Consider the following 12,139-nt stretch of genomic DNA (forward strand, 5'->3'; position numbering starts at 1 on the left):
GGAAGAGCAATACCGAAACTGCAGTTCCCTGGTGTTCGGGAGGACGCTCCCATGAATGGAGCCACCCGCACAGGTTAACAAATAATTTTAAAGGACAAAGTAGTAGGAACCCCCAAGATAAAAGGGGAGAGCGTCAGGAATGACTTTACATCAGCCCATTCCGTCCCATCGTATAAACTGCTCCGAGGGGGCAGTCAGGCAAAGCCTGCCGTCAGAGCAGACGGGAAGGCCGCTACCCAGAGGGCCTTCATCACTTGAGAGGGCCTTGGCCCAAGTTCCCCCACAGGGTCTCTGGAATCACCGCCCGCAGCTGCTGCAGGACACCCTTAGCCGGAAGCCGTCGGGCGGAGGCTCCCATTGGCCTGAAGCCAAGAGGCTTCCATTGGTCTGAGAAATAAGGAGCAAAGATTCCATTGGTTGAGCTTTACGGTGCGCCGCCTGGCCCTCTGGGAGATGTAGTCCCAGTGTCCCCGGCTCGACCGCCATTGTCCAGCTTTCAGCGAGTCGAACGGTCGAGGTAGTGCAGACGACTCTCGGGTTTATATTCGTACCGGACCCCTCTCCTCGACCTGTCGGTCTAGAATGGATCCCGAGGAGGGGGCGGCCGCTTTGGCAATGGCTACGGGGCCTCCGACGGAACGGCTTCAGGTAATAATTACAATAATGGTGACAGTGGGCCCGTCCAAGCGTCTCCCTCAGATATTGACCCTGCTCGCGGTGAGCGGGGCCTGGGGGTTATCCCGCGTTACATGCAAGGAAACTGAGGCGCAGGTCGGCACGCGCCGAGTGGCACCGCTGCTACTGGGAGGGGCCGGGATTCGAACTATGGATCTCTGGTCCCCCACTGCTGGTGCTCATTGGGTCCTCTCGCCAATACCCTTCCCTCCACCCCGAAGGCCGAACCCCGAGATGATGGGTAATCGGTACTGTCGACTGAAGATGCTCTGATGCGTGGAGTCGGTACAGTGCATGGCTCCGTGCAGCCCGGGCCTCCGGGCGGGGCTTTACCTGGAGGGAGGGAGGAGAGATCACCGTGCGCCCCTCCCCCACCCCCCACCCCCCCGTTAGTGAGGCGGAACTGCGACAAAGGTCCCCGCGGGGCTGTGGGGACAGCAGTGTAGGGCAGCCAGCGCTTGCAAGCCCCTCAGGGAAGGCCCCCATCCACAGCACCAGCAATTCTAGACAAACTGGCCGCTGCTGATGTCCTCCTTAAAGTGCTCTTTCTCCACGCTGGTATAATTCCGGCCGCTCGTATCTTCGAACTAATGTTTCCTGTCTTTTTTCTTTTAATCCTCACCTGAGGATATGTTTATTGATCTCAGAGAAGAAGGGAGAGAGAGAAACAGATCAGCTGCCACCCATACATGCTCCAACTGGGGATTGAACCAGCAAACTTTTGGTGTACGGATAATGCTTCAACCAAGTGACCCCCACCTGGCCACTTCCTGTCTTTTGTTTGTTTGTTTGCTTGTTTGTTTGTTTACAGGGGTTGGCAGTGTTTCCGATTTAGTATGCAAAGTGAGACCATAAATTATCTTAGCTTTGCATGTTTTAGAATGTGTGTTGTTGCAGATCTTCATGAAAATGCAACCACATTTTAGTTTGCTTTGGCTGGGGGTGCTGGGGCAGAGAGTGAGCAGTGTCAGAGAGAGTCAGAGGTAGACAGTAATTAAAGCAGCAAACACAGATTTTATTCAGAACTCTTGCAGTAGAAGGAAAGAGACTTCATTGTAGAATTAGGCTCAATTCTGAACCCAACAAGAAAATGGGGAATTATAGTGGGTGAGAGAAAGGGTTCTTGCTGAAGCAGAGCAGGTGATCATGTTACTGAGGCAGTTGTGGGCGAGGAGAACTTTAAAAAGGTATGAGGAGTGACGACGTATGGAGAAGGGGGATCCCAGCAAAACCGACTTGACAGGATTTTTGGTAAAACTAGGTGATGTATAAATGGGCACAGAAGCCTAAAATCAAGGTTCAGATGAGAAGAGTGTTCAGAGGAGCCAGACTAAGATTTGGTCAAGGTGAGAGCCTTTATCAGCAGTAAGAGAGGCTTAGGAGGAAATGTATTAGTTACCTGTTGCTGTGTAACAAATCAAAAAAACATATCGGCCTAAAACAATAATAAATACCTCACAGTTTCTTTTTTTATATACTTTAATGTTTGGGGGTTTTTTGTGTGGTTTTTTTTTTTAGATTTTGCTTATTTATTTATTTATTTATTTATAGAGAGAGGGTAAAGGAAGGTGAAAGAGACAGAGAAACATTGATGTGTGAGAGATACATCCATCAGCCTGCAACCCAGGCATGTGCCCCGACCAGGAACCGAACCAGAGACATTTTGGTTTGCAGGCCAGTACTCAATCCACTGAGCTATACCAGCCAGGGAAGTTTCTTTCTTTCTTTTTTTTTTTATTCAAAAAGATTTTCTTTTTAGAGAGAGGAGAAGGGAGGGAGAAACAGAGAGAGTGAAACAGTGATTCTTTGCTTCTTACACATACCCAACTGGGGACCCAGCCCACAACCCAGACATGTGCTCTGACCAGGGGACCCTTCACTTTGCAGGAAGACACCCAGCCCACGAAGCCATATCAATCAGGGCATCTCACAGTCTCTGATGATAGGAGTCCTGGAATGACTTAGCTGATGGGCCTTCTGTGGGCTTTTGACATTACAATCAAGATGTCAGCCTGGATTTCTGTCCCCTGAGATTTGACTAGGTCTGGAGGATCTACCTGCAAGATGGCTCACTCAGGTGACAGTTGGCAGGCCTTAGTTCCTTCCAACATGGGACTCTGTGGAGCTGCTTAGGTGTTCTTACAACTTGGCATCTGGCTTCCCACACAGCGACCGATCCAGGAGAGGGCCTGGTGGAAGCCACAATGCCTTTTGTGACCTGAGGTCAGAATTCCCACTCTCACATTTCCACAGAATTCCCCCTCTTCAGTGTCCTATCAGTGACACAAGTCACTGCTTCATATAGGAGGGGACCACAAAAGAGTTGGGGCTCATGGGGGTGCATTTTGGAGGCCAGCCACTGCAGGAGGCAAAAAGCAAAGTGGAGGGTGTATTAGCTTCATATAGTTGCTGTAACATTACCACAAACTTGGTGGTTTAAAACAATGCACATTTGTCCTTACATTCTGGAGGTCAGAAGTCAGAGGTCGTTGGCACTGGGCTGAAATCAGTGTGTGGCAGAGCCAGGCTTCCTGTCAAGGCTCTAGGTAGGAGTCACCTTTTCCTAATGTAGACCTTGCTTTCCTTGGCTCCTGGCCCTTTGTCCCTCTTCAGAGTCAGCAGCTTAGCGTTTTGCCTTAGTGATCATATTGCCTTCTTCCCTCTGTAATGAAATGTCCCTCTGCCTTGCCCTTAGAAGCACATTTATGACTGCATTTAGGGCCCACATGGATAATCCAGGATACTCTCCCCATTTTAAAATCCTTAATTACATCAGCAAACTCCTTTCTGCCATTTACGGTAACATTCAGAGGTTCCCAGATATACTTGGGGGTCATTATTCAGCCAACTGTAGTCAGGCTTTGGGGTCTGTATCCAGTGATGAGTCATTCAGGTGTTTTAAGGAGGAATGGCATGGGTTTGAGAAAAACCAGTCAATAATATAAGGGTGAGGGTAGGAGAGACACTGAGAAGTAACTAAAGCACTGGAGGGAGGGAGGTTGGGGACAATGACGGTGCTGGCCAATGCCAGGGTGGCCTGGTCAGATGGGGAGAGTGTTTGAGTCTGAGGCAGGCCATCCCTCCAGGCCCCAGCAGTGCAGAGCAAGAGGAGGGGTACAGGGGCTGATGTAGAGCAGCGGGGACAGTCACAAGACAGCAAGGAGCAGCCTCCTGCTAGAATCCCAGGAGGAGGCACAAAGAACTCACGTGAGGTCTCGTGGCCTGAACGGAACAGTGGTTAGTGCGTGTGGTACCTGGGGTTTTATTGGCAACCCATGCAGAGTAGGCGATGGAGGGTAGGGGCAGGAGGCGCAGGGAGCATGTATCAGGGTTGGAGGACCTTCTGAGTGGGAGGTGAGGACAGCAGGACAGGAGCAGAGACCTCTGTGTCCAGTCAAAAGGCTCAGCAAGTTTTCTGCACAATTTTTGTCACAGCCACATGTCACTCTGTACTATAATTTCTTCAATATTTCAAAATCCTTTTTCTTTTCTTAAAAAAGATTTTATTTATTTTTTAAAGAGGGGGGAAGAGAGAGCTACAAGGAGAAAACCATTGATCGTGAAAGAGACATTGATGAGTTGCCTCTCTCATGCCCCCATCCACACACCTGGACTGCAACCCAGGCATGTGCTCTGACAGGGAATCGAACCAGTTACACCAAGGCTCTACTTGGGGTTTTTGTTTTGTTTTTGTTTACAGAAAATACCTTTTAAAAATTTTGGTATTGGAGCCCTGGCTGGGTGGTTCCGTTGGTTGGAGCATTGTCCCATGCACCAAAAGTTCGTAGGTTCGATCCCAGTTAGTGCACGTACCTACGTTGCAGGTTTGGTCCCCCATTGGGCGTCCACTGATCAGTGTTTCTCTCCCTCCCTTCTTCCCTTTCTATCTAAAAACCAATAAACATATGCTCAAGTGAGGATTAATAAAAAAGAAAAGGTATTTGATATATGATTTCGATTTGCATCTTTATTTGAATATTTTCTTGTGGTTATTTACTAATTTTTTTATGTCTCCTTTGATATCTTCTTTTATATTTTCTTCATTTTACTTAGGTTGCATCTATTATTGATTTGTAAGAGTTCTTTGTATCTTCTGGATACAAGTCTTACCAGATGTGTGATTCGCAATAAGTATCTCCCATTATGTGGGTGTCTTTCCATTAGCGTACCCTCTGGAGCACACAAATTTTTTAATCTTGATTAAGTTCAATTTATTTATTGCTAGTGCTTTTGAGAATCCTTTGTAAGAATCCTTTCCCAATTCCAAAGTTATGAAGATTTATTCTTGTGTTTTTTCAAAAAGTTTAATAGTTTCAGCTTTTATATTTTAAGTTTTTGATCCATTTTGAGTTTTTTATATATGGTGTGAGGTAGGAGACTGGCTTTATTCTTTTGCATGTGGCTGTCTGGTTGTCCTGTAGAAAGTGTTTTACAGCCACTTAGTCCCCTTCATAGCCTCCAAGGGGACAAGGAAACAAGGCAGCATACTTGGGTTTCTGCTCTGTGCCTCTTGAAGAGGAAGTGACAGAGCCAAGACTCTGATCCAGAAATATCTAGCTTTTCACCATGGCCACAGCCGGTCCACAAAAGAATTATGTTTGTAGGATATTTCTTCTCACCAGAGATTAGCAGTTCTGACCCCTTAGGGCCTGTATTTTCCCAAGATCAGTTGTTTCTGAGTCCTGGTGCCCTTTTAGACTGGGCACATGTAACCTGTCCCCTCCGGTGTCACCTCTCTCAGGTTAAATACCCTGGTAGGCTCTTACACTGGCCCGCTTCAGTCACTTGTGAGCCTAAAGGCAGGTGATTTCTCTTAATTATACACCCCTCTTTTCAGAGAGGATGACAAGCCTTGCTTTGAATCTAAGGATTAATGTATCGGTTAACTATAGCTGTATAAGAAACTATCCCAAACCTAGTGCCTTGAGACAGTAACCATTTCTCTAGCCCACAGATCTACAAGTCAGCAGTAGAGAGAGGCCACCCGTCTGAAGTCGATTGTAGGTCGGCTGTGGGGTGCTTTTGGTCTTATCTGGATACTCTCACGTTTCTTCTCTGTATAACTCACACCTACATGCAGCAGCCCAGCAGGTGCCCAGCCAGCCTTGACTCGCATTGCCCAGAACATGCACTCTCTCAGGACACTGGCCCACACATTTCCCCCTTCCCCCTTCCTCCTCATCTTTCTGAGAGTACTGATGGGGACAGTCTGGCTGATTGACCATGTGTGATGTTTCAGGAGCCAGTGACCTTCCGGGACGTGGCTGTGGACTTCACTCGGGAGGAGTGGGGGCAGCTGGGCCCTGCCCAGAGGTCCCTGTATCGTGACGTGATGCTGGAGACCTTTGGGCATCTGCTCTCTGTGGGTAAGGCCTGCTTCCCAAGCTGACAGGCAGATTCCTGCAGTCACTTACTCTTCATGGCTTATAGGTTGTAGGGCCTCTGGTATGAAGACTTGACCTGGGGCTCAGGGACCTTGGGTTCTCCTTCCCTGTAGGACACGTGGACGGCGGGGGGGGTGTCTGCCCTTTTGTGTCCCGTTGCAAAGTCTTCGCTGTGTTGTGAGATGTCCCCATGTCCTAATGGTCAGGAGTAGGGGCTGGAGGCTGGGCTGGTTCTTTCTGTCCAAAGTAGAACCCACGTTCCTTGTTTCTCCGTTTCTAGGACCCGAGCTTCCCAAACCTGATGTCATCTCCCAGCTGGAGCAAGGAACTGAGCTGTGGATGGTGGAGAGAGGAATTGCCCAGGGACGCTGTCCCGGTGAGAACCCACCAGACGTGGTGTATTGGGATCCTGAGACTATCTGTATGTAGATCAGTGATCACAGCGAAAGGTTAAGGGGGAAGTTGGAAAGGGGAAAAGGCGGGGGGGGCGGGGGGACACGTGAAGTCCAGAGGAAGCCCGGCCCAAAGTCTCTCCCCCAGTGGGGCTGAGTCTGTGGTGGTTGCTGCAGCAGCCAAAGAAAACAGGCTCACCTTCACCTCACTGCACTGTACGAGGGGAGCGTGTGTGTGTCTAGAGGATTTTGTAATGGGGGTTCCCCCAAGCTGTCCTGAAGACAGGGGCACCTCCACTTGGAGGTGGCCTAACTTAGATTTTTCTAGAACCGATCTGCTTGTCTGCCCTGCTCTCAGCCTGCTGCTTCCATGTCTCATTCAGTCTGTGCGCCCAGCTCCTGATGGTGGGGTTTTCTGTCTGTGGGGTCACTGCTTTATCCCCAGCATCTGGGATCACACAGTAAATGCTGTGGGCTTCATGGGCTGCATGCAGTTTCTGTATTTGTTTTCTGTCACAACAGATTACTATGAACATAGCAGCTTTAAACAGCATACATTTGTTTTTCTCACAGTTCTGTCAGTCAGACCTGAGTGCTTTGTCTGCTCCTGGACAAAGTTAAGGTGTCAGCCTGGCCCAGGGGCCGTACAGAGAGGCTTAGGAAGACATCACATCTAGGCATCCAGCCTCCACCAGGTTGCTGGCAGAATTCAGCTGTGTGTGTCCTTAGACTGAGGTTTCTGTGTTCGTCCAAGGGTTGTCCCCAGCTCTGAGAGGCCCCTGCACAGCTGCCTCTTACCCCACCTGCCTCTTCTGCTCACAAACATTGAGAGGATGCTTTGGGCCTGCCCACATAACCCAGCATCATGTCCCTCAGCTGATGAGTGACTTTCTTTCAAGAATTTTTTTAAATTTATCTTTAGAGGGGAAGGGAAGGAGAGAGGGAGAGAAATATCAATGGATGGTTGCCTTGCGTGCATCCTCTGCTGGGAACTGGCCTGCAACCCAGGCATGTGCCCTGACTAGGAATCGAACTGTGATCCTTTGGTTCACAGGCCCACGCTCAATCCACTGAGCTATACCAGCCAGGGCCTGATGAGTGACTTTCATGTCACCTACAGAACCTCTTCACAGCAATATCTACATGACTAATTGAACAGCAAGGGGACAGTGTTGGAATTCTTACCTGTCTCTGTCGCATATTTTTTTTCTACAGCCCTTTAAAAACATACAAACCTGATCACATAAGTTACATAATGTCTAATCACTGGGTTGTACACCTGAAACTAATAATATTGTGTGTAAACTGTAACTGAAAAATTAAAAAACTATTTAAAGTAAAACAAAACAAAAAACACATATACACGTAAAAACCATCTGTAGCTTGGGCACTTTCTTTTCTGGGTTCTGATATAGGCCTGAACCTGACCCGTGGCAGGTGCTCAGGAAATATTTGTTGAGATGATGAACTGATGAAGCTGTGTTTGCTGACAGGGCACTTGGTGTTGACATAAAAGCAGAACCAACATCTGCCTGGAGGCAGAGCAGGTAGTCGGGAAGCGGGCTTGGCTGTCAGAGGTTTGTCCCTTCGTGTGTTTCCCGCCAACCTCTCAGAACTCTGGTTTCTTTCAGGCCGGGAGCCTGGACCTGAAAACCAAGCGCCAGCCACAGAGCAGGGCCTTCTTGCAGAGGAGCTGTCCTGCATCGTGGAAAGGGAAGGCTTCCTGGGGGACACTGCCTGTCTCACCACTCAAGGAGGAGGCTGGGACTGTGAGGGCCAGGTCAAGGTGCCCGAGAAGGATCAGGATAGTTCCAGGCACTTGGAATTTTGCCTTGAGGAGGCACCAGTTCAAGATAAAAGCTATGAAAGTCTCACACTTGGGGAAACCTGTCTCCCAAGTTCCAACCTCAACCTGTTCCCAGAGATTCCTCAGAGAGAAGATTTCTGTACTTCAGACTCACAGGTCGCAGATTCAGAGGGTCAGTCACACTCTGTCAGTCAGCAGACATGCTCTTCAGGCGAGCAGCCAGGTGACAGTGGTGACTGTAGTAGTACAGCCTCCCATCTGGCTGTTCCCGAGGCAGAGCTCACACCAGGCCCCGTGCAAGAAAAACCCTACAAGTGCTCGGACTGCGGGAAGTCCTTCAACCACAATGCGCACCTCACCGTGCACAGGAGGATCCACACAGGGGAGAGGCCCTACATGTGCAAGGAGTGCGGGAAGGCCTTCAGCCAGAACTCCTCGCTGGTGCAGCACGAGCGCATCCACACGGGAGACAAGCCCTACAAGTGTGCAGAGTGCGGGAAGTCCTTCTGCCACAGCACGCACCTCACTGTGCACCGCAGGATCCACACTGGTGAGAAGCCCTACGCGTGCCAGGACTGCGGAAGGGCCTTCAATCAGAACTCCTCGCTGGGCCGCCACAAGCGGACCCACACTGGAGAGAAGCCATATACCTGCAGCGTGTGTGGGAAGTCCTTCTCACGAACCACATGCCTGTTCCTACACCTGCGGACTCACACTGAAGAGCGGCCCTATGAGTGCAACCACTGCGGCAAGGGCTTCCGGCACAGCTCCTCGCTGGCACAGCACCAGCGCAAGCATGCTGGGGAGAAGCCCTACGAATGCCGCCAGAGGCTGATCTTTGCGCAGGCAGCTGCTCTCTCCAAGCACGAGTGGGCCTGCGACACGCCTGTGAATCCAGGGGAGAGGGCTCAGCGGAGTGACAGGCCCTTCAAGTGCAGTCAGTGCGGCAAGTGCTTCATTCAGAGCTCACACCTCATCAGACACCAAGTGACTCACACCAGAGAAGAGCCTCGCGGGCGTAATCGGAGGCGGAAGGAGCAGCCCCTGGGCCGCAGCTCTCAGCACGTGCACGCAGGTGAGGACCCTGGGGGCAGGCCGAAGGCAGGACAGCCTGCGAGCAGGGCACTTGCCCTCTTTGACATCCATGAAGTCATGCAAGAGAAAAACCCAGTGCACGTTATTGGGGTAGAAGAAACTTCAGCGGGCACTTCCGTGTTGTTGGACGTCAGAGACTCCACATAGGGAGAAAGTGCAGATAACTTTGAACCGCAGGTACATAACTTGTAACTCCACGTGGGCTGTGCACCAACAGGGTCCCTGGGGGTAAGAAGGCCCAGGGTGACCTCTGACTTCCTAGGAAAGATGCCTTCCTAAACACCTGAGATTGGTGGTCCTCAGATCCATCAAGCTTGGTGCCTCCTTTAACCAGATATATTGTACTGTTCCCTCCATGACCCTGAAATGAATTTTAAACATAAGGTCAAAAAAGTCATCCTATAGCCGTGTTTTGTAAAGGATAATTAAAACAAAAGCAAATTATGATGGAGTAATGTGTACTGAGTTGGTGCGGAGTCTCTCCATGACGGGCCGTTACTCTGCAGACCCAGCACTGTCTGCTGATTGATGTTTGGTTCGCAGGGTCTGGGGTTGGTCACGGAAATGCTGTGACGTGCAGTCCTATGTGGGATGTGACTTTCAGTGGTGACTCGCTATTGGAAAAGTTTTGAGCAAAACAAAACGCCATTGCATTTCTGTAAAATTCTGTATAAAGTTCTCAGCATGCAGGAATTAATGTGTGTTTACATGTGAAGTCAATTGAGGGTGTAAGTTTGTACTTACAAACAGATTGTTTCATCATACACACAGGGTGTCCAGGGAGCAGTCTACATTTTACAGACATTAAAGTAGCATGGCTCCAACTCACCTGTCAGCCACTCTCATGCCCAACTCAAATGACAAAGAAGCCCTGTGAAAATCCACAGCATTCCTTGGGGGCATCAGCCCCACTGAAAACCATTTCAACAGCTAGCGTTGCTGTAAGCGTGAGGTTCTTCATCAGCGTGATTTTGCATCCCAGAAGACGTTCCATAATGTCTGGAGATATTTTTGTCTGTCATGACTGGCAGAAGGGAGGGATGCCACTGGCATTTAGTGGGTTTAGGCCAGTGATGCTGTTCAACATCCTATAATGCCCAAAACAGTCCCCTTGGCAGAATTCTCTGGACCCACATGTACCAAGGTAGAGACACTATGCCCAGCAATACAGCCGTTTTCCAAAATGTAAATTAGTTGATTGGGCCTATGTACTAATAATCTTCAATATTTTATTTTAACAAATGGTATCATTAGCTAGTTAATGCACAATATAGTTTTTAGGGAGTTTTTTTGTTTGTTTTTACCATTTTGTAGTATTTATAATTGGTGTGGAGAAAGGAAGAGAATCCACTTATTTTTCTGAGTAATCCAAAACATGGACATTATATTTTCACTGGTATCTCCACCTGCCAAGAATTCTGTTCACATGGGTCTTAGAAATCATGTCATTTCATCCACTTTTCTGAACATATCTCTACAAGGCAAGGACTTTAAAATTATGTATATAATATATGTATAATGACCCTGTTGGTCCATGGGGACAAAATCATATTCATAATCATACTAAGCCATAATTTGCCTTATTCACAGTGTTGATATTTGCATGGAGAGTGGGTAAAACTGCTGGGGCCTCAGTGCGAATGAGGGCAGTGAACCCCAGGTGGTGGCTTGTAGTCTTCCTCACCAGGCTTGGCAATCAACAACAACAAAAAATGCTCACATCACTTAGCAATATATGTGATGGAACAGGAAAAATGATCAGTTTTATAAAATTTCAACTAAAACTAAGCTATTATCACATCTAAGCAGAAATAGCAGGAGTTCCTCAATATATCATCAAATGTCTAGTGTTCAGAAATTTCTGGTTGCCTCATGAATTGTTTTGTCTTTGGTTTGTTCTAATCAGGATCTAAACAAGATCGACACAGTGCATTTGGTTGATTTTTGTGGGTCTCCTTGAACCTGTAGGTAGGCTTCCTCTCTTTTTTTTAAATTCTCTCCCTAGGATTTGTTTATTGGTTTTTAGAGAGAGAGGGAGAAAAAGAGAGAAAAACAACGTGAGAGAAACATCAATCGGTTGCCTTCGATATGTGTCTGACCAGGGATCAAATTCACAACCTCTCGGTGTTCTGGATGACACTCCAATCAACTAAGCCACCCAACCAGAGCCTTCCCTCTTTCTCTTCTAGTCTTTTATTTGTTCTGGGACAAAAAAAAATTAGTTGCCCTCTTCAGCCTGTCCATCAGATGCTCTTTGCTTTGGCCTGGTGGAGCTCCTGATTTGGCATCACATCGTCCACCACCAGGTGTCCTTGGGTGCCTTGTGGATTGTGTGGCTCCCACTTTGGCAGGGATCTCTGCCAGAGGTCCCAGTTATCAGTGCCAGGTAAAATGAGACTTCTGAGAAAATAGTTTATTTCTGTATCACGCAGGGCATGTTAACATGACTATTAATGTCCACAGTTGCAAACCTCACCTCAATCATCTGCTTTTCTCCAGTTTTACACCAAGCCAAGCTCTGATCTCTGTCCATGCTGTCCACATAAAGAGCATTGTGATTGAGGTGTGATCCTTGGTATCTCATAGCCCAAGGTATATCCCTTGATATGTACCTTAAATTTCTTTTTTTTTAATTTATTTATTTTTAGAGGGGAAGGGAAGGAGAGAGGGAGAGAAATATCAATATATGGTTGCCTCTTGTGCATCCCTTGCCAGGAACTGGCTTGCAACCCAGGCATGTGCCCTGACTGGGAATTGAACCGCAATCATCTGGTTCACAGGCCTGC

At 48.4% G+C, this 12,139-nt stretch overlaps 1 protein-coding gene across 1 annotated transcript; it reads left to right on the plus strand.

Annotated features, from left to right (window-relative positions):
• Nucleotides 1-485: 485 nt before the first annotated feature.
• On the plus strand, nucleotides 486-9,797 carry LOC119051600 (zinc finger protein 8). The gene is made up of 4 exons (XM_037148457.2): nucleotides 486-648; nucleotides 5,915-6,041; nucleotides 6,340-6,435; nucleotides 8,083-9,797. Exons 1-4 carry the CDS (start codon nucleotides 583-585, stop codon nucleotides 9,498-9,500), a joined length of 1,707 nt encoding a protein of 568 aa, XP_037004352.2. The 5' UTR covers nucleotides 486-582; the 3' UTR covers nucleotides 9,501-9,797.
• The last annotated feature ends 2,342 nt before the right edge of the window (nucleotides 9,798-12,139 follow it).

The sequence above is a fragment of the Artibeus jamaicensis genome, unplaced genomic scaffold (assembly GCF_021234435.1).
Source record: "Artibeus jamaicensis isolate MK-2021 breed Jamaican fruit bat unplaced genomic scaffold, CSHL_Jam_final contig_723, whole genome shotgun sequence".
Lineage (NCBI taxonomy): Eukaryota > Metazoa > Chordata > Mammalia > Chiroptera > Phyllostomidae > Artibeus > Artibeus jamaicensis.